Below are 22,517 nucleotides of genomic sequence, written 5' to 3'. Positions count from 1 at the left end.
TTAAACAAACAAAAACAAAACAAAAGAAAAGAAAAAAAATCGACAAACAAAAACGAAACTACCCCAACTTGTCAAAAATTAAACAATCGTATAGAAGGTTGGGATAAATGTGCAAGAAGGCAACACCACCTCATCACAGATAATATATAGTGTCCTTTCTTGTTCTTAGATTCAAGCAAAAGTTTTATTTGGGATTTTATATTTTTAATTCTTAGTCTTAAGATTTTAAGGGAGGGTATTAAAGGTTTTCTGGAGACCTTTATTCACCTGCTTAAGAAAATTCATGGCTCCCTTTGGTATTTTTGTGAATTAATTTGGTTTCACCTGATCAGGTAGTGTACTTGTAAGGGTTCATGACTTGTTTTGCATGACTTGCATACAGAAACTAAAGTAATGTTCTAATGTTATGATGACAGGTAAGAGTTTAAAGAGAGAACAGTGGAAACTGAAAATATGTTCCTCTTAAAGAAAATTCTGTGACCTAAAGAGAACACTCCTGTAGTTTTAAATGCTGGAATAAAAATGGCTTTACTTTCAAAGAGGCCTGTTTTCTGAGCCGCATTCATGCCTGAAACTCGAGAGGCTGAGGAGGGCAGGCCATCTTTTGGTTTTTCTGCATCCCTTTGAAAATTGTTGGCCTATTGAGGAGTGAGGCACAGAGCACATAGCTGACTTGCAAATGGTTCTGTGTATCTATCAATTGATTGATTTTAGTAGGAACTGCGTCAGGAATTGACCGTATGTTCTCTTTGCCCTCTTATTTCCAGCGTGGTTGAACAATGACGCATTAACTTGACAGGTTTTTCCAAGTTTTTTGTTAAGGTGGACTGATTTCAGTTAAGATTCTTGTGTGATTTGGGATAAATAGGGTTTGAGTGGCCTTGGCTGTGATTTATAAGTCTTTGTTCAATTGGAGTTTAGGGTTGGCCTCCTTTTAACTGGTATTGGGTTTCATGACTTCCTTGCTGGCTGTTCTGTGCCACCCATTGAACAGTCTTGCAAACTTTTACAAATTCAGAGCTTAGCAGTGAAAGCAGCTTTTAAGCTCTGCATCACAGGCTTGAAATGATCGCTTTGTTTACATTTCACAGACCTGAATTAATCCAGCAGAGCCAGGATTTTATCAGTATATTAAATGTGATTTGATGAGGATTGAGGTAAATTTTGTAATGGCAGAAACAGACTTGCATTAAACACGCTCAATAAGTGTGTGAACTGGTAATATCATACTTGAAGTTTTAAATTTATTTCCCAAGTTAAACTGGTAATGATTCAACTGACTCAACTAGTTAGCATATAAGTCCCAACTTTTTCTGTTTGGAGTTATGTGTGAATTGCTTTTGAACAGGTTACATTGCAGAGTATTTTTCAACTGCTAGAGGAGAAAAAAATATCCGTAACTTTCCCTTTCTCTCTCTTCCTTCTCAGTTCCCAGCACAGGTATTCCACACCTCATGCCTTCACATTCAACACATCAAACCCTTCCTCTGAGGGCTCCCTTTCCCAAAGACAGCGATCTACGTCCACACCAAATGTCCACATGGTCAGCACTACGATGCCTGTAGACAACCGGATAATCGAGGTAACATGGGGAAGGGAGGGAATAGCGTAAAGTTAAATTAAAAGTGGGACTGGCTACCTAATAGTCGCTGGTTGGTTTTTCTTCTTTGCTTTCTGTCATTTGCTTGCTGTTTGCCTCAGCTGGCTGAGCGATGAAGAATATAGGGGACACATTTGCACAGAAAGTTATAGCTCGTTCTTGCAGCCTGTCGACTTTGCTGAAGCTCTAGATAGGTTCTTGGTGTCTGTAAACATGTGGAAGAGTTTAACTATCAAGTTTTGCAGATCTGAAAAGAAAAGAAGCTCATTTTTGCTGAAGAAAGAGTTATTAGGCATGTCTAAAAATGTTCTTTTAAACTTACAAATCCAGATTTGTTGGAGGGGCTGGAGTCAGACTTCAGGTACTGTTAATCTGGAGGTAGTTTTTGGACTACTCAAAGCTTACTGGCAATAGATTTTGTGTTACACCTGTACAGAATTAACAGCAATTCTGGGCTTGTGCACTAAAGCCGTCTGTATCTGAGAATATTTCTGCTGTTACTTCCTTTCAAGCACCTTCTTTTATTTTCCCTACCTTAGACTGGCAGTAGTGAGAGACAACTCATTGAACTCAGGCCTAAAGTGGGGTTTTTTGTTTGTTTTGTGATAACCTTAGCAAAATAAAGGAGTGGTGTGAAGCAAAGGCTTGCAGAAGGAACTGCAGGGCTTTAGAGAGAGCACTATGGTGCGGTGGGTTTGGGTGTTTTCTTCTTTTTTTGGTTTATGTTAATTTTGTTTGTTTTCTCTGTAATGGTTTAAAAACTCTTCAGGCTAAGCAGAAGCCTTTGACTATCGAGTTTACTTGCATCTTCAGCTGGTAGTTTATAGGCTTATATGAAACATGAAGCCTCTGAAAATGCCCAAGAAGTTCTCTGGGCCTTTGGTGGAACTGAAGAGTAGTGCCCAGCAGTCCCATGAAGCTTTTATGGTTTGAAGCTTTGTGTCAGCTGGGTTTTATGGGGAAACATACGTCACCTTTCTCTTTGGGTTTCTTAGGCTTACAGCCTTTTTTACTGCGTCAGAAGCCTGGCTGACCATCTTTTATGGCATGAAAGATAATGAAGCGCTCAAGAAAGAGAGGATGAATTATTGAACTTTGTAGCGTGATGAGCCTTTTCATTGACGTTGCTTTCTTTAACCTTTATGCACAGCAGTAAAGACAGAAATGATTTCTAGTCTGGCTCTTCATAATATCATAGGGACTGAAGAAAAGTAGCTGTCATATCTTACAGGCAATAGCTTTAAAAAATGTTTAAAAAAACCCCACACCACAAAATCCCGTAGTAGAGACCTTCTAATATGACATGAGGCAGATCACCTTTATAAAGTGTTTAGCAAAGGATGGATGCTACTGACTTTTGCATTTGAACAGGAATACTTTCTTCAAAGTTTTACTGCACTTAATTATCATAGAGCAAACAAATTAGGTTACTTTTTCTTTCATTTATCCTAACATTTAATATATATTTTTTATACTTCCTCTGTTCTTTTATCTCTTACCGTGTTGGCCTAGAATAACAGCCTGAATGCTTCTCCCAGTTCCTGGTGCAGACGATTTTGTTTGAGGGGAAGAGTAGGTATTTTCTTGGTGCCTTTTGTTTTCTCGTGATTAACAGGATTGCTATAACTTGCAAGCCATGGCAGTATTCACATGAAATGTTTAATCTGGAGCTGATTTGATGAAAACCTTCATAGCATGTTTATACTTAAATATTGAGGATGCTAACTGGAAGAGGCAAATTGATAGAAGGGCTTCATTTTTAGTTTAGTTGGGTGAATCCACACCACTGTTAAATTTGGCATGAATTTCTATAGTCTTGGATTAGAGATGCATTTGGTCACACAGTTTTTAAAGTAAAACCCTCTCATACACACCTATTGTGTGGCTGTTTTGCTCTGGAACTATTTTGTTGAATAGAGCTCTACAAACCCCTTAGATTAAGAACATGATGTGCTGCTTGTATTTCACATCGAAGTAAAGGTGACAGACTACAGCACTGTGTATGGTATTATTTATGTTGTAAGAACAACTCCAAGGAACACCGGCTTTGGTTCATTTGCTGTAGGATTCATAAGTAAAAAAGAAAATACATCAGGACTGAAGTTCAAAAATACTTTTTTCTTAAATAAGAATTGTATATACATAAGTATGAGAACAATTTTAAATGATTTAGTCATCCTTTGCCAGCTTACTTGAAAGCAGTTACATTCTCAGGCTGATGTACAAACCCATCACTCATTATTAATTCAGGTTCTTAAAGATTTGTATTGTCCTCAAAACAGACAAAAGTAGCAACTTGCGAGAGTTCTTAATGGGCAGTGAATGCAGATTTTAATCCACTCAGCCGTAGAGATTCTCTGCAAGAACACGGGGTATAGAGTCAAGCCTGGGAGAATGCAACTAACTAGCTAAACCCATGTATTTTATAAATGACTCTCTACTAAGGATTATCTGAGTTAATTTGAAAACTGGTGGAATGCAGGCCTGTTCTGTCCTCCTATGAAATCTTACATTTATGATGCTACTAACTAGTTCAAAAGTTTGAATTGCCTTCTATTAACTTTGACGGTGTTTAACATTTCTGTAGTGCATGTTCTTGCTTTGTACTTATACAGTACCTGGATATTTTACCTTTCCCGTATGTACTTTGGGATAATACATAGCAGGTGAGAAAAGCCGTGGAGTCCTGTTTGTCAGAGCTTAGTTGATCTTGTGCATGGCTGTAGAATTGTGTCGTAACGTGCCTGTGGCATGAGGTGAGAGTTGTCGCACTGTGCCAACTAGTGAACCGTGTATGAACATCACACTTTAATCCGTGGAAAAACGCTGGGGAAATTAGCTGTGTTTGCATTAGGCCACTAGATGTAGCCTTTTTTGGGGGGGGTTGAAATAGTACAGTAGAGATATTTCAAAAAATGTACATTGACTTGGGGTATTTTAGGGGCTTTAAAAAGTTTCCTGCTTGTAAGCCAAAATCTTTTTGAGAACGTGTACTCTAGAGATACAGGAGCTGTGTTCACATCTGATACACAAGCATGTACAAAACTCCAGCGGTGGGAATGCAGACAGTATTTCTAGTGTTTCATCTTGTTCCATGTCTTCTTTTCTTTTTTTCTCTTTTTTTTTTTTGGTAGTAATGCCATTTAATATGTTGTGAATATTTGTAATGTTTTGTAAGTATTCACAAATTGCATGGTTTTTAGCATATAGGATTCTTGTAACTAGAAAATAACCAAGCTGTCATCTTTTGGAGGGGGTTGGTCAATATTGTAGCACACTTGACCAAAACTGCCAGGAACTATGTCAATGCTATTCCTGCTTGTTCCTTTGTATGCTCTCATATATTTATTAACTTTATCTGTCTCCTCTGTTTTAGGATGCAATTCGAAGCCATAGTGAATCAGGTATGGTTTTAAAAAATGAAATAATATATAATATTATTTTGTGTTTATTTTCTAGTTGTTAATTTTTTTAAATGATTATTTCTTTTTATATTTAAGCTTCACCCTCTGCTCTGTCTGGAAGTCCTAACAATATGAGCCCCACTGGCTGGTCTCAGCCCAAAACCCCGGTCCCAGCCCAAAGAGAGAGAGCCCCTGGATCCAATACACAAGAAAAAAACAAAATCGTAAGTATGGTAATATTTTTTAAATGTATTTTTTTTATAGATATTAAACTAGGCTGGGACAGTGGTGTGTTGGGATAAATTTCTATACACAAAAACCAGTACAAGATGATGGTAATCTTGGATTTCCCTGCCCTGTGTGTACGTAGTAACGATATAATTCTGACTAATCTGGGGAAGGTAGCACTATTGCCTTGCATTACACTTGTTAACCACTTAAACATATGAGAATTCTGCTCTCACCTTTTTGGTTTATTCCTTCTAAATATGCAAATGAATTCCTGAATTTTAGTATTGTAATTTTGTAAAAGTCAGTGAGTCTTTAAACAGTTGATGATAAAATACTTGTTCCTCTTAAGATCTAATGTACTCTTTTTTGGGGGGGGTAACAAAACCCACCAACTCTGACAAATTGAGGAGAAAAACAGAAGTCCATAATGCAGGACAAAACCCTCAATGTTTCAGCGCACCCTAAATTTGTACGAAGGAAGCTCTTTCATTCTTGTGTATATATAATATATGTGATTAAATACTTGGGGTAAAACCATATCCATTTTTGTTCCAGAGGCCTCGTGGACAGAGAGATTCCAGTTATTACTGGGAAATAGAAGCAAGTGAAGTTATGCTCTCCACCAGAATAGGGTCGGGTTCCTTCGGAACGGTTTACAAAGGCAAATGGCATGGTAAGGTCTTGCCCATTGTTAGTGTCTTCTCAAAATGTTGATGCTGTAGGACGGCAAGCCAGGAAAAGGTAAAATCCTTGTAGTGGTGCCATGTCCTTATCTACCACCAAAGGCACTAGGTGAGGAATACTGATTTCCTGATATTAGCAGTGGGGGAATTAAGGCAAAGAAGAGGCGTCAAAATCTGAATCTTACGTGTTCGTTATATTGGAGCGAACGTTGTTTTCTTTGCTACCATGTTCTACACCAGCTTGTTTTCTGAAAAGGTTTTGCTTTCCATTAGCAGGATGGAATTAGAATCAGCTGGGAAATTTCACAGCCTGATGTTAAATTACATTTACCTTTCTTTTTAAATACCTCTGTGGTTTAATTAGCATACTGATAGCCAGTGTGGCAGAGAAAGGAAAACTCATAAATTATATTTACAGTTGTGTTTTTCTAAGGAAAAAAGAAAAAGTAAGATTTCCCTAAGGGTAATAAAGGTGAATTCCTTGTCGTTATATTTGAATTTTATGTTAATAAATATTCTTTGTGTATTGGGAACTTTGGTTCTTCCTGCGCTAAACAGGAAATACATTGAGCTACATATTTAGGAAGAGCCTTCAGCTGTGTGCACAAGATGGTTGTGTCGCTGTCACCCAACTTGATATTGATCAGATTCAATATCTTATTTGTGGTAACAGTTTATAGTTGTCCTGATTTTCAGGAAATTCAAAGTTAAAGTACACCGTCATTCGCGGTGTGGTCTTAAAGGATTTCTATTTCTTGCAAGTCCTTTCTGTTTGGAGTTTAAGGAACTGGGAGCTCACAATGCACAAATGAGTGAAACTGCAGACTTTTTTTGTTGTAACCTATTCTAATAGTGCAAATGCAGCAATAAAAATGTCTTGGTGAAGCTGAAGGAAATGAATTGAAGTGGGCAGGTTGCTGCAAGCTTACGTAGAAATTCCAGGTTGAATTAGGGGGTTTCCTACCATGCTCAACTACGAAGAGCTGCTTGCAGTGTACTTCTGGAGATCACCCATGGAAGACTCTGCACCATAGTAGGTTCCCAACAAGCTCCCCTGATTTAGTCTTCCAAAGTAAAAATAAAGGAGTCTTGCTCTGAGGAGTGTGTGTCTCGTTGAACAGCACTTCCGTATTTTTCCAGCTTGTTCTGATGGTTAAGTACTAATTTTCGCCTTTGCACCACTTCTGTTACAGACCCCATGTGGATCCATAGTGTCCTGTAGCATGCTTCTAAATTTAAAAGGCGGAAAGAGAAGCAAGGCAGTTTAAATGGGTTGGAAGACTACCTGTCATAAACACATTTCCCTTTGACCCTGGTAATCAGTTCTAGGGGGTTGGGGGTTGGGGGGTGGCAGAAGCCGATTTGTCTTCAGGTTGCTGCTGAAAAAACTCAAGTGCTGTTGTGTATTTGTTTCTGTAGAGAAAACCGCTCAGGAAATGCCATTGAGCCTAAAAAAAGTGTGGCACCTGATTCAGTAAGAACAGCGTAAGGTTAAAAGCATCTTTTCATCCACGGAGCAAGGATCATAACTGAAAAATGATCTGAAATTGTTTGACCTGCCGCATCCTCGCCTTGTCTTGGTGTAGCTCATAGCGATATACTGCAGGTGTTGGTCTGGCGTTGTACATCAGCAGGACTTGCAGTGGGAACTGGCTGTTTCAAAGCCTGTGTTTTTGGTGGTCCTGTGAAAATGCCCTTTTTCTACTAGTTATCTTCTCTTCTGCTCTGCAAGCAGAGAGATCTCTAAGTTCTAGAACACCAGGCAGGCTACAAATCGAGATGGTTCTCTTTCTGAAGATGCTAGAGGATGAAATAGGAAGCATGTTGCATTTACTGAAGTTAAACAAAGAATATACACACATATAATAATATGTTCAATATGTGTGTGTCTTTGTGACTTCAAATCACATGGCAAACTAAGCACCTGGTGACTGCAGCGGGAGATCCCGGAGTTCACTCAGGGTGCTCCGAAACTTTCAAGTACCAGTTTGCAAATCCAAATCCTTCTCCTACTTTGTTGACATGTCTAGAGACATGCTAACGTATTTTTCAAATATATCTTGAAAAAGAGGCTGTATTAAGAAGAAAATAATTAGTGATTGTGGCAGCAGAGCCATCTTTCACTCTAGGGATATTTTTTAAGTGATGTGAAGTGGCGGCAGCCCTTTAAACCTTGGGATAAGTTTGAGTATAGTATCTCTCAAATCTTTTTACTGCATGTGGACTGAGGTGGAAGTTTCAGTTTTCCTGAGCTGTTTTTTCCTTCCTGTGACAGTCTCAGAGCAAATTGATCCCCCTCTTGAATTCTAAAGTGCTGTCCATCGGTAGTTCAAATGAACATGGTGTTTACTTCGTTCGTGGAGAAGTCGGTGGGTCTTGCTGTTGGTGCTTTTCCTTTTGTTAGAACGGTTCCACTATTGTACCTTTTTAGAATCAGTTCTGTTCTACTGTTTTCTAGATGTACACTGTAAAGGTTTTTACAGCTTTATTCTCTGGAAACAGTCTCTAAACAGATAGCACTGGATCATCATTTATTCCTCTCTGTATTGCCCTTTAACAGATACTGAAATTTAAAGCAAGTGCTGACACTAAAAACAATTCAAATGAAGCTTTAAGTCAAATTTTATAATGTGTCAGCTTAAAGAGCAGTAAGATATTCTGCTTTCTATAGTCCCCAAATTTGTTATTGAAATATTAAAACCAGTTGTATCAGTCATGATTTTTCTCCTATTCCTGGACAGATTTATCCCTCCCATTCCTGAAAAAGTAGTATTTAAATATAGAAAGGTTTTGTTTTTTTTTTTTTAAATAAGCTTTATATTATAAAGGCTGTGTATGCATACGTATGTTTTATGTATCTGTATAAACTTTAGTGTATAAACTTAATTATATAAAAATACAAAGGTGTATATAATAAGCGTGCTGAAGCTGGATAGAAGAAGGAAAATGATGAAATTGGATACTGTTTGGAGAGACTTTGATGTGAGTGCGCTTGAAATAACGTGCTGAGAATGCAGCTACACTAGAATGCCTTCATTTGCAACAACTAGTGGTGATTTTAATAGTTCATATCCTACATGTATACATGTAATTCTAGCCAGCCATGTCTGTTCAAAAAATAGAAGGTTTGTTAGACTGAAGTTCAGATAAATTAATTGCTTGATGGTATGAAAGTTTGTACGTCTACAGAAAAGTCTTGACCCATGTATGAATTAGTAGAGGCAAACTGTGCACAAATTAGGAATTCTAAGTATACTGTATATTAATGATATTTTGAAAAAAAAAGCTGCATTTTTAGTAACTTTTTATGGTAAATGTATTTTCAGGGGATGTAGCAGTGAAGATACTAAAGGTTGTCGATCCAACCCCAGAACAGTTCCAGGCTTTCAGAAATGAAGTGGCTGTATTAAGGTGAGTTGGGAGTTTTGTCGCTAAGTTCTGTTATTCCAGGGCACTGCATTTTGCTGCTCCCCCCTCCTTTAAGCTGTCTTGCTCAGTATCCCATGTTTGATAGATAAAAAGCAGCTCTCTGGAGAAAAAGAGTAAAACCAGACTGTATAGTGATACTTGTAAATATTGTTGTACTTCAGGGCATTCCCTCATCTCATCTTTTTTTCAAGAAGTATGTGCAGTAGACTGTCTTGTATCATGCCGGTCTGTTCACATCTGTTGTAAGGGATTCTATCACAGTTTTTAGAAGGGAAGAAGTGTTTTTGTTTTCTTCCTGTACATGATGCTCTTTGTGTCAGGGTAAAGATGCAAGCTTTGCTCTTTGTGGAAAGTCTTGCAATGGTGCTTAGTCCTTGCTGGCCTCCATGCTGGCTGCCAGGGAAGTTGTCTCTCTGATTTGAAAGAGCCCCCTCCCTTTGTGAATAGTCCCCAATAAAGCTAAAGGAGCTGAGAAACCACATACCTGCTGATGACAACAGTCAAAGTATGTTTCTTCCATGGAAGAAACCTACTGAAAAGTATGCAAATTCTGAATCTCCGGTAAGGTCCGGTTTGGTTTACAAAATCTGATGTCTTACCCCAACCTGCAAGAGTCCAGGGACATTGGTGCCTGTTTTAGCTCCTCCAGAACAGCTCCACTAGAAAGTCCATCACACTCCCTGGACACACAGGCAGGCAAAGTGATGGAAGGAAGTGCTTCTATATGGAAGAGGAAGAGCACGTACAGACATAGGTCCCCGTGCTTCTTCACTGTTTCTGAAAGTCACCTCTTCAGATAAATAATACTAACAGCCATAATTGTTCAGGTCACGGTTGACATACAATAAAAGGTGAGGATTAACCAATTCTGCCATAATTTTCACCACTGGACAGAACACTTGAACTGTACCTTTTACAATTGCAGCATCATTCCTTTTTTCTTTGTTTTTTCAAATGTATGCTCTGATCTACATGTTTTTTACTTTCAAATACTGTTTCTGTAGCATCCAATTAACTGTCTGTAATATTAATCCTGTAACTGAAGCGGTTTGAGTACATCATGACTATCCTCCCAGCTGTTAATTCCTCACAGTTCATGACGACCCTTTATTTCCCTGTTGGGATTCAGGCTTCTATCTAAAGCTGTCGCTCTTTCACAGCTTCCAGGGTGATTTCTGTATTCCAATAACTTTATCTAATGCCACTTGCAAGCGAGAATGTTGGCCACTAATTTCAAAACGCTTGCATTGTCACGACACCTTTTTCTTGAAGGTCGATTTTAAATACCTTCTTTGGAACTAAAAGGGAGTATTTTAACTAAAAAGCAGAAAAATGGCTGATTTTATTTACAAATAATAAATTGGCAACTGTGGCATATGATTATTATTTTTAAAGACAAACTGTACAATCACACCCACTTAGCAAAAATTTTGCAGGAAACGTGTTTTTGGACTCAAAAGCTCAAATATGTTCCTTGAGCCTTGAGTAAAAGAACTCGAAAACTTTTTTTGTTAAGATACTAATTTCTCTCTCTTCTGCTTTCTATTAGGAAGACTCGGCATGTTAATATTTTGCTTTTCATGGGCTACATGACTAAAGACAACCTGGCCATCGTCACGCAGTGGTGCGAAGGAAGCAGTTTGTATAAACACCTGCACGTCCAGGAGACCAAGTTCCAGATGTTCCAGCTCATTGACATCGCTCGGCAGACGGCACAGGGCATGGAGTGAGTAGGAGATGCGATGGTGGATGTTTTCCTTCTCCTCCCCAAACTCACGTGGAGTTACTGGGTGAAAAACGGGTCAAAAATACACCAAGTGTGTTTGTGCAGCCTTAATTCAGCACTGTTGTATACATTCTTACTTTCATTTGGTGCTTCTTTTTCCATGGATTCTTGCTTTAGTTCACGTTAAACCAGTAGTCACTGAACGTTTTCTGCTCTTTTGTAGCTGGAGATCTTACTGTAATGCTCTAGGTGAGATCCTCTTCTAAACACAGAATTACTTTTGCCTTTTTTTTCCTCCTTATGTTACTCTGACACCGTAGTGTTTGGCAAACACTCAGTCATACTCACGGTGCTCTGGGGAGATGGGAGGATGATTGTTCCTCTCCTACAGCTGCTGTATTTTGGAACCTTTCTCCAGGTGTCCCACTTGATCAGGAACCACCTCACCGCTTTTCAGAACATGGTACAATGTTCACAGCGCAGAAGATGCTGGTGCTGTCAGTGCTCACCCATTTTGCAGATCAAGACCCATGTTTCCAGTCACCCACCCAGAAAACAAGGAACATATATTGTGACTGCAAAATAAAGCAGTTTGTAAAATGTAAACCTTAGATAGCATACAAACTTCAAGTGTATGAGTACAGCACTGGTTTTCTAGGGCATGGTGCAGTTCCCCAGCCCTGACGCTCCTCTTTCTCTTCTTGAGATGTATTTTTTGCGCTGCTATCAGTAAATTGCACGGCTCTGTTTCTGTGAACACCCCTCATAACAGCGATTTTCTTTTGCTTTCACAGCTATTTACATGCAAAGAACATCATCCACAGAGACATGAAATCCAATAGTATCCTTTCCTAACTTCAGTTTCCAGTGTATATAACTAATAACGAGTCGTTCCTATGAGTAAGAAGTTACTTTTTAGCAAAGACTTTCAGAGAACATATGTGCATTGTGATAAAGATGAAAAAGGATGTGCAACGGTTGTGCTCCAAAAGTGTCTTATTTTACTGAAAATGTGTTTCTGTCATTCTCTGTTATCCAAACAGTGTCCTGGTGAGAAGCTGCACTCTTTACTTGACAGAAGATGGGTGCGTGTGCATGCTGAGTGATGTGTGAGCACACACGGGCTTTATTTTACTGTTTCTTATATATTTTTAATAAATGTCAAACACCTTCACATGACTGGCAGAAACTAACCCAAAAATCTTACTTTCAGCTCGAGACAGGACAACCTTTTACCCTGCTGTATTTCTTGGAAAAGCAGAGATTTAGTAATGCATTTGGGGTTAAAATGTTTTGAACTGCTGTCCTTGGCCTTTGCAAGTGCCTGTTTTTGGAATTGCCCATTGAGCTAGCAATGCAAATTGTAACTTCTTCCATAAAATGTGCACAGAGTGTTTTGCAAATGTCATCATAAAACCCACACCAAATCCAGTAGTTCATAATGTAAGGGGATTCCCATTTTCAGTTAAGCTAGAAAAAGAAGAGTTTTAGTGTATAGGACGTCAGGAGTTTGTGGTTCCTTGTAATTACAACTGCTCTGTGAATAAGTGAACTCTTCACCTGACATGGAAATGAGAAGGGAGTCTGTCATGTTTGTATTTCTGAAGCATCTTTTTCAACTTGAAACATTCTTAAATGAAATTGTAAAATATCTTAAAATAAGCCCAACAAAGAAAGTGTTACCTATCAATCTGAACACACAAGTCAATTAAGTAGATAGATTACAATTAGTACAGACATTTGTATTTCCAGTTGAAATAGTTAAATCCTAGTTAAATCTCAGGAGATCTGCCAGAGAACTTCATGGAAACAGATTTTATTGTGATACTTGTTTCTGCTTGTAATTGTTTTCTCTTAGTTTTCTTTTTTTTTTTTTGAGTTGTGATGACTTCTACGCTGTTTCCCCATGTGTCTCTTGACACCAGTTATTTACATACCTGCAGTCATGGATGTTAATTAACATGGTTGATTTCTATCCTAACTCACATTGAAGATAAATGCATCAATAATAATAAAACATCTGTTCTTCACAGAATCGCACAATCCCAGAGTGTCAGGGATGGGAAGGGCCCTGGGAAGCTCCTCCAGTGCAATCCCCCCATGGAGCAGGAACACCCAGATGAGGTTACACAGGAAGGTGTCCAGGCGGGTTGGAATGTCTGCACAGAAGGAGACTCCACAACCCCCCTGGGCAGCCTGGGCCAGGCTCTGCCACCCTCACCATGAACAAGTTTCTTCTCCTCTTTCAGTGGAACCTCCTGTGTTCCAGTTTGCACCCATTGCCCCTTGTCCTGTCACTGGTTGTCACCAGAAGAGCCTGGCTCCATCCTCCTGACACTCCCCCTTTCCATATTGATCCCCAGGAATGAGTCCCCCCTCAGTCTCCCCTTGTCCAGCTCCAGAGCCCCAGCTCCCTCAGCCTTTCCTCACACGGGAGATGCTCCACTCCCTTCAGCATCTTGGTGGCTGCGCTGGACTCTCTGCAGCAGTTCCCTGTCCTGCTGGAACTGAGGGGCCACAACTGGACACAAGATTCCAGGTGTGGTCTCCCCAGGGCAGAGCAGAGGGGCAGGAGAACCTCTCTGACCTACTGACCACCCCCTTCTAACCCACCCCAGGTACCATTGGCTTCCTGGCCACAAGGGCCCAGTGCTGGCTCATGGTCACCCTGCTGTCCCCAGGACCCCCAGGTCCCTTTCCCCTACGCTGCTCTCTAATAGGTCATTCCCCAACTTATACTGGAACCTGGGGTTGTTCCTGCCCAGATTCAAGACTCTACACTTGCCCTTGTTCTATTTCATTAAATTTTTCCCTTGCCAGCTCTCCAGCCTGTCCAGGTCTCTGGATGGCAGCACAGCTTGTTTAGTCTTAAATGTTAACTCTGTAAATATGGATGCCATAAAATTACTTTTCTTCTGTTTAACACACATCTCATAGCTGCTTTAAAAAAACAAATCAGCATTATTCTTGGACAGCTGGCTTGGATTTGTGATAACCTAACCAGTCTTTTTGTGATCGTGTCAGAAAATTCCGAGTTGTTTACTCAAGCTTTCTACAGAATTTCCTTAATGAACGTTTAGATATATTTCTTCATGAAGGCCTCACAGTGAAAATAGGAGACTTTGGGCTGGCGACGGTGAAGTCGCGGTGGAGCGGATCTCAGCAGGTGGAGCAGCCAACCGGCTCGATCCTGTGGATGGTGAGCGAACAGCCCTCAGACAGCCGCCCCGCGTCCTCTTCTTGCCACCTCCTTGTCCCGGAGGACATTCCCCACAGTGGCTTGAGGGTTCACTGCTGCCAGAACTTGCAAGGCAGCTCCACAATATTCCCACGAAAAAATCACCTGAAGAAAATCTAGTTAGGAACTTTTCAGTGTGGGGCTTCAATAAAGTAAATGGAAAAAGTGGAGCAGTGCCTGTTACCACATCATTAAAGTGATGCAAGAATGTCTTATTTGGCGCTCAAAGGAAATACTTCGTTGAAGTTTCACTCGACCCATTTTTGCTCGTGCTGTGCATTAGATTTACATTCAGCACGGGCACTGAGCAGCAATATTTTCCAGGGCAGCACACGTGGCATTTGATGTGTGTACTTCAGGGGAGTGGAACCAAATAAAAGTGACATGCTGAATGCTGCATATTAGTACATTTTAAATCTTCTGATATTTATCACTGAATGACCTCAAAGTGTTACTGGAAACAGGTTTTCCTTTTCAGAAATCATTATTACTAGTCTTGCAGCCTTCACTGGTATGGAGGTATTTGTATTTTGAGAAAAGCCAGAGAGTGTTGGTTAGGAACATCAGGATGCTTGGCCAAGGTTTGTTTGTGACCTATAAAATACACAAATCACCTGAAACAAAGTTACAAACCCGAAACTACAAGCCAAGGCTTTTTACAGCTTCCCCTGACGGATTTAAACCCAGCTTACCTAACAGTGTGTGTGTGGAAACATGAAACACACCTTAGAAAAACACCTGCATTTTTGCTCTTTGCGGTTTTTCTCATTGTAATAATTTCTAGACCATCTTTGCCGAGTTGTCATTACGGAGAAGCGGAGGTTCATTCTGTTTCCTTGGAGGCTGATATCATCTCTTTAGTTTTTGCTGTTGTACTTTAACTAGTACTTTGCTCCTTAATTCTGAGGGGGAAAAAATATTTTGGTCAACAGGAAAGATATTTTGATGGCTTATATCTTGTTTTATGTTGTTTCTTTGAAGTTCTTCAGCTTCATAATTTTGCTTTCTTTTGCAAAGATGCAAGGATGTTCTTGCATTTCTTCCCCTATCTTCAATATATGCTGGTTTGAATTTGGCTTTCACATTTCATGTAAGTGTTTTGGTGTCAGTTTTACAAGAGATTAAGCCTGTATTAGAATTTTGTATTTTTCCCCTTTAATATCAATACTTGTTTAAGAACCGACGGGGAGAGGCTCAGACTGAGCTGTACATGAGATGCAACAGAAGTCAATAAATACCGTGAATCAGAGTAATTATTTTGCTAATGGTAAGATGTTTGTTGAATTAAAATCTTGCTTTTTTGTTTACTTACAATTGTATTTATTTTTTTTTTAATAAGATGTCCAGTAGTACTGCCTGAAATTTTCCAGAGCCTCAGGTGCAGCTCATGGAAGGCTTGAGGTGTCCTTCGTGCACTAATTTTCAGTTGCGCTCACTCTCTGCTTTCCAAATATTTTCCCCTTCTCTTGTCATTTCTGTCTTTAAATTCTATTAAAATTGCTTCTAATTTGTTTCTTTTTGCCTCTTCCAGGCACCGGAAGTGATTCGGATGCAGGACAGTAACCCGTTTAGTTTCCAGTCAGATGTCTACTCCTATGGAATAGTATTATATGAACTTATGACGGGCGAGCTGCCGTACTCCCACATTAACAACCGAGATCAGGTAAGAGAGATCCTTTGAACACTGCGTTTGGTTTCTGGGCATAGTGCGTTGTGTCGTCCTCCAGAAATGTAAAATATTTGCAAAACAAGAATTGAAATGTTGTTTACAACACGATTTGTTTCAGCGGTAAGTCTGTGTAATTGTGTGTTTACTTAAATAAATAGCGACAGTCAAAAGGAAAGACAAAAATCTCTTTTATAAACATTTTAAGTGGCCTGTTAGAGCTACATCATGAAAATCTTGGCTTATGTATTTGCATGAACTTCAGACTCTCGCATCTTTTCCATCTCTGTTTTGCTGATCCTTAGTTGTGGTTTGGTGGTTTTTTTGGCTTTGTTGTTGTTTTTAATTAAGATCTTATAATGGACAGTATGAGTGTATGGGGACAAACTACTAGATTTTAGTGTCTATTATGTTATATAATCTGTATTGCAAATAGGACAGGCCAGCTCTGGTAAGGCGGATTTTTTCTTATTTTTAAGTTTCTTTACAAACTGGGATATTGGCCTGTGGTTCAGTTCAGAACATTGAAATGATATGCAGGCTTTAATAATCATCACTGTTGCAAAACACGTGACACTTGCCTCTCAACTAAGTTTTCCAGGAAGGGATGGAATATTTCCTGGAGAACAGCACCAAGACCTTATTTTAGCAACATTATATTGAGCTGTTCTTTTTTCTGAGACAACACTAGTTGAACCAGTAGCACCATTAGTTCTCTTTGCCCCTCCCGCCCCCAGTAAAACCCTCAAACAACCAAACTCCTGTCACCCAACCAAGCCAACCACCATTTGCCCAGGTAACAGTCCTACCAACATGATAGAGTCAACTGTTAAGGTTACTGAAGTCTGATGAAAATCCAAAATGATGACTTGGACTAAACCAGAAAATGTATTTACCGACACTAATAATATGTTATTGTTTGTCTGGAAACAAAACCAACCCCATGTCTTTCTTTGCTGCATTAGCTGTGAGCGGTTCTGTTGACCTGGGCAGCCTGCTCCAGTGCTGTCACCCTCCGAGTAAAGAAGTTTCTCCTCAAAGTAAAGAAACTTCTCCTTATTTTAGGTTTTATGACAAAAATCTTGGTTACAGAACCTAAGCTGACTTTTCAGATCCTGTTATGAGCTTCCAAAATGGATTTACTTATTTTAACCTTTAAGGGCTTTTAAACTGTGGGATCTCAATGTGCCATTTCATAGTCACTTTTTGGGAGTACAGCTGCAGCTAATTAGCTTAAAAATACCACCCTATCTTACCCATATGCTCAGTTGTCTGCAGTATTAATTTCAGTGGGACTACTCATGTGCATAAATTAAGCTCATGCTTAAGTACATGCAAAATCTGAGCTCAAACGTCTAGAAAATACGTTCTCAAAATCACAAGTATGCATTAAAAAATCATCCTTATCTGTCTTTTGAAACCCGGTATACATTGCAAGTGAAACACACACGCAGGACAGAGTGAAAAAAGGGGGTTCAGTTGCATGCAGTCTGATTTCAGGTGTGTAATTACGGTCCTGTTTTCTTTGCCCTAAAGAAAACAAAATAACAAAAGAACACCGACTAACCTCTCCTCATTGCTACTGACGGACTGAGCTGTGCTGCCAAATTGGCCGCTGCTCTAACGGCCCAAGTTGCGGCTCGTTAGTCGCTATAGCCTTCAATTGAAGGAAGGGGCTCAGCCGTGCAGGCCAGCGTCACTGGTTTAATCCAAAAGCAGCACCGTTGTTTCCATGAACTCATCTGGACAAATCTCCAGGGCCGTGCTGGTGCCTGTGCCTTTGGTACTCGCCTTAATGCTACTGAAGCCGTCGGCTGGTGAAACAGCTTTTCCAACTTGGGTTTTTTGCAGATCATTTTCATGGTGGGCCGAGGGTATGCGTCCCCAGACCTCAGCAAGCTCTACAAGAACTGCCCCAAGGCCATGAAGCGGCTCGTAGCAGATTGTTTGAAGAAAGTCAGGGAAGAACGACCTCTGTTTCCACAAGTAAGCGGTGTTTCAGAGTATTTCATAAGTAGCCATTAGCACACAAACATTCCACACAGGTACAAGTGTTGGTTTATGTAAAGTGGAGCCTTCCTCTTTTTGTCTTTATTCACATGCTCATCTTTTGGAGTTCTGACTGTATGTAGTTCTGTGAAGGTCACGAAAGAATTTATGCACACACAGATTGAAGCACTTTTACACCAACACTAGAGCAATTTGCTTTCAACAGCTGACCAATTTTTAGAGATAAGCAAAAAAAGCCCCAACACAATAAAATCTTTGTATTGGTATTTTATGTGAGTGTAGGTTTGGGGGAAGTGAGAGGCTGTTCTTACCTTCCCCACAACTACAAACAATCACACAAAACCACCGGGGGATTCAAATTCATGTAGCGGGTTCTGGTGTTTTTACAAAGGATGCTTTACCTTTTCCTGTCACTTTGAGGATGGTGAAGGTGCTTTTTTGGATTCACTAAATAGCTGGAATTAAATATCAGCAGCTTTCGGAAAAATAACTTCTTGCAGTTAGAATCAAGTACAACTTCTGTTGTTTAGAAGGTTTTCTAAATGGCTTCTAAACGGACTGTTAGAAGATGTAATTCTTGCTGGGTTACTCTGTTGGAGAATTGCGTAGATGTTTGTTAATTCATTGTGAGCTAAGGACAAGTATCTCCCCATCCCCTGGAACTCGGACTCCTATAGCAGTGGCACTGCCTGGCATATTCTGGAGCGCTGTTCTCAGAGCCTCCAAACGGTACTTCAGTGCTTTTAAGAGCTTTTAAGAGTCTTGATTCTGGGCAGGAACAAGCCCAGGTTCCAGTATAAGTTGGGGAACGAGCTGTTGGAGAGCAGTGTAGGGGAAAGGGACCTGGGGGTCCTGGGGACAGCAGGGTGACCATGAGCCAGCACTGGGCCCTTGTGGCCAGGAAGCCAATGGGACCTGGGGTGGGTTAGAAGGGGGTGGTCAGTAGGTCAGAGAGGTTCTCCTGCCCCTCTGCTCTGCCCTGGGGAGACCACACCTGGAATCTTGTGTCCAGTTGTGGCCCCTCAGTTCCAGCAGGACAGGGAACTGCTGGAGAGAGTCCAGCGCAGCCACCAAGATGCTGGAGGGAGTGGAGCATCTCCCGTGTGAGGAAAGGCTGAGGGAGCTGGGGCTCTGGAGCTGGACAAGAGGACACTGAGGTGTGTTCAGTTCTGGGTCCCTCAGTTCAGGAAAGACATTGAAGTGCTGGAGCGGGTCCAGAGAAGAGCAACACGACTGGTGAAGGGACTTGAACATAAGACCTATGGGGAGAGGCTGAGGGAGCTGGGGTTGCTTAGTCTAGAGAAGAGGAGGCTTAGAGGTGACCTCATCACTCTCTGTAACTACCTGAAGGCAAGTTATAGCCAGGTGGGGATTGGTCTCTTCTCCCAGGCATCAGCAATAGGACAAGGGGGCATGGGCTTCAACTCTGCCAGGGGAAATTTAGGCTGGATATTAGAAAGAAATTCTTTACAGAGAGAGTGGTCAGGCATTGGAATGGCTGCCCAGGGAGGTGCTGGACTCACCGGCCCTGGAGGTTTTTAAACTCAGATTGGACATGGCACTTAGTGCCATGATCTAATAAATGGACTGGAGTTGGACCAAGGGTTGGCCTTGATGATCTCTGAGGGCTTTTCCAACCCCGTCGATTCTGTGATTCTGTGTGATTCTGTGACTCATTCCTGGGGATCAAGATGGAAAGGGGGAGTGTCAGGAGGATGGAGCCAGGCTCTTCTGGTGACAACCAGTGACAGGACAAGGGGCAATGGGTGCAAACTGGAACACAGGAGGTTCCACTTAAATTTGAGAAGAAACATCTTTCTGGTGAGGGTGGCAGAGCCTGGCCCAGGCTGCCCAGGGGGGTTGTGGAGTCTCCTTCTGTGCAGACATTCCAACCCGCCTGGACACCTTCCTGTGTAACCTCATCTGGGTGTTCCTGCTCCATGGGGGGATTGCACTGGATGAGCTTTCCAGGGCCCTTCCCATCCCTGACATTCTGGGATTCTATGTCAGAATAAATGAAGGTTTAAGACTGAAAAAGACAAGCAGCTCTAACGAGCCACCTTTTTCCCTTTGTGCGTTTCCCTCAGATACTGTCGTCCATTGAACTGTTGCAACATTCTTTACCCAAAATCAACCGGAGTGCTTCGGAGCCCTCCCTGCACCGCGCCGCCCACACAGAGGACATCAACTCCTGCACGTTAACGTCCACGAGACTGCCCGTGTTTTAGGCTGGCGATCCCTTCCCTTGTTCTCGCCAGCGACGGGGAAGGAGCAGCAGGACAGAAGTTGTGCGTGTGATGCCTCCGTGTCCAGGATCAGTGCCCGCAGATCAGCTGCGGCCCATGCTGAACAAGCTGCTAAGGGTTCCTGCAGTTCTCCTCCTGCAGGGCCACAGCTCCACCTTGCCTTTTTCTACCGTCTCTTTTACTGGGGTAGTTAACAGACCGTAATTCAAGAGATCTATTACTATTTTTTTAATAGATGCACTTGAGCCTTATTTTTCCCCATACACAGAAGCGATGGATGGTTCTTCGGCAGCGTTTCTGGATTGGAATCTGGCGATGAATTGGTGTTTTTTACTTGCCTAGGTGGTCGAGGCAAGATGATGGTTGTGGGAGAGTTTGCCCTGACGTGGGGAACCGCAAACACGACTGAGGGAAGAGGAAAAACAAACAAAACCCAACTTTCTGGAAATCAGCTCCTGCCTAAGAGCTTTCATCAAGCCAATGAAATAAGTTAAAATGCTAATTCAACACAAAATAGTTTTGCAATAGTTTTGCACATAGAAGAAAAACTCTTGCAAAAGAAAGGAGTGTGTTTGGAGCTGTACTGCTCGGAGAAGGAAGCTACGCCAGGCTCGCTACGGCCACCCGCAGTAACTTCAGCAGCTTATTTTGGTACTAGTGACTTGTTCCTTGCGGCCCAGAGCGGCGGGAGCTGCGAACCACGGGCTCCTGGGGCCGAGGCGAGTGAACGTGATCCGGATACTCGTGCAAGAACGAGCGGAGTCTTCGCCCCACCGGAAGCTGTCGTCCGAGAGATGCACTAGCCAGAGGAAACTGAGTGTATACAGTTTTTCTTGCTGATTTGGGTTTTAATTTTGTTTTTATTGCTCCTGAAAAAATGCATTTATTGTAAGCCAAGGTTCCTCTGATTATCTTATTTTAATAAAATAAATTAAATTTTAGGTGTAAGATTCAATGTCATCATTTAATGCAGTCATCCATTTTTCTAACATGTACATCTGGATTTGAAAAACTCAGAAAATGACATTCTGAATAGATTTTAAAACATCACTGGGATAGATAATAGCAGCTCAAGTAAAAACACACTTGATATGATAACCCAGAGGTTCCCCCTCACATTCTTTACAATATGTTTATTTTACAGTACTGATTGTTCAGCAGCATCTACTGATGGACCATCAAGGTATTTAACTGAACCATCTCGGTGTTTTATCTTCTGTGAACCTGTTTCCTTAGGCAGGAGTGTTTTGTCTTGGCTGAACTCCACGGATGACAAATACAGGTGACTGACCAATAGATTTAATCGAAGAATCAGTTTCTCCAATGTCCTGTTTAAATATGATCCTTAGGGAAGGATGGAAGCCAAGGTTCCACTCCTGGAGCGGGAGCCTGGGATTCAGTCTGTATGTGTCAGGGTACGTCATTTATCTCTCATTTTACCTTCATTTCAATAAGAAACAGTTGAAGAAAGGAAGAACAATCAAGTGCTTTAGCTCTGATTTCCTAAAAGAAACTCTTAATGCCTCGTTTTTTAAAACTGACCATGTGTCACTTGAAAAAATTAAAATATTGTTGATAAATAGGCTTATTTTGACCAGCATTTGATGTCAAAATAGATGAAAGCTTCTAAGTGAAGTATTTAAGTTTCTAAGTCTTACTGCCCTTAAATTCAAACTCCTCTTTATGTTGTCCCTGGATAGCTTTGAAAAATGAGGGTATTTTCTTTTTATTTCAGGCTATTGTTGCCTGGTTTAGAATTTCTTGGGGCAAAGTAAATCAGGAATGTCTTGTTTAAGGTAAAGAACATCCTCTCCATTGACTTTTTTTGGTATATTTTATTACTAAAAATATTTCTCTCTGGAAAAAATGTGCAAGAGCAGCTAGAAACAAGCTTCAGCGGGAGGCAAAGGGCTGTCCAGGGGTTTGAGGATACAAAGAGCTGGTGAACCTTCACTTTACAGCAAGTTCTCCACCTCTCCTTGCGCTACGGTATTTTCCTTCACCTTTGTAATGAGTGCTGAAGAATTACACTAACGACTTACTGGGTTAAGACTTCACAGGAGCCAAACGGGCACGCTGGGCTGGAGGAGCGGGCGGGCAGAGAGGGGACTCCTCACCCTTACAGACACGCAGTATTTCCATCCAGGTTTGACCCAGAAACGCCAACCCAAGCGGATAGTCCTCATGTCACTAACTTGGTGCTGTTTCAGGTTGGTTGAGGTGAAGGTTCCCGCTGTTTGCGTTGTGACGGTGGCGCAGATGCTGGTTTCCCCAGCGGCGCAGC

The 22,517-nt window shown here is 41.1% G+C and overlaps 1 protein-coding gene across 8 annotated transcripts in view; it reads left to right on the top strand.

Annotated features, from left to right (window-relative positions):
- RAF1 (Raf-1 proto-oncogene, serine/threonine kinase) overlaps nt 1-21,174 on the top strand; it is a 79,010-nt gene extending 57,836 nt beyond the window's left edge. For 6 of the 8 annotated variants that reach the window (XM_082059745.1, XM_082059747.1, XM_082059750.1 and 3 more), the window contains 12 exons: nt 1,429-1,582; nt 3,113-3,172; nt 4,977-5,004; nt 5,101-5,228; nt 5,791-5,908; nt 9,245-9,329; nt 10,897-11,073; nt 11,868-11,914; nt 14,154-14,272; nt 15,843-15,974; nt 17,829-17,963; nt 20,075-21,174. In XM_082059745.1, the coding sequence (XP_081915871.1) occupies nt 1,429-1,582; nt 3,113-3,172; nt 4,977-5,004; nt 5,101-5,228; nt 5,791-5,908; nt 9,245-9,329; nt 10,897-11,073; nt 11,868-11,914; nt 14,154-14,272; nt 15,843-15,974; nt 17,829-17,963; nt 20,075-20,215 (1,324 nt within the window). In that variant the 3' untranslated portion in view covers nt 20,216-21,174. The remainder of the gene's footprint in view (nt 1-1,428; nt 1,583-3,112; nt 3,173-4,976; nt 5,005-5,100; nt 5,229-5,790; nt 5,909-9,244; nt 9,330-10,896; nt 11,074-11,867; nt 11,915-14,153; nt 14,273-15,842; nt 15,975-17,828; nt 17,964-20,074) is intronic. The other 2 variants (XM_082059751.1, XM_082059749.1) reach the window with 1 other exon arrangement.
- The last annotated feature ends 1,343 nt before the right edge of the window (nt 21,175-22,517 follow it).

This window comes from Streptopelia decaocto (genome assembly GCF_964273445.1).
Source record: "Streptopelia decaocto genome assembly, chromosome: 8".
NCBI classification, from domain to species: domain Eukaryota; kingdom Metazoa; phylum Chordata; class Aves; order Columbiformes; family Columbidae; genus Streptopelia; species Streptopelia decaocto.
Note: the sequence above shows the minus strand (reverse complement) of the source record. Positions and strands in the feature narration are given on the sequence as shown.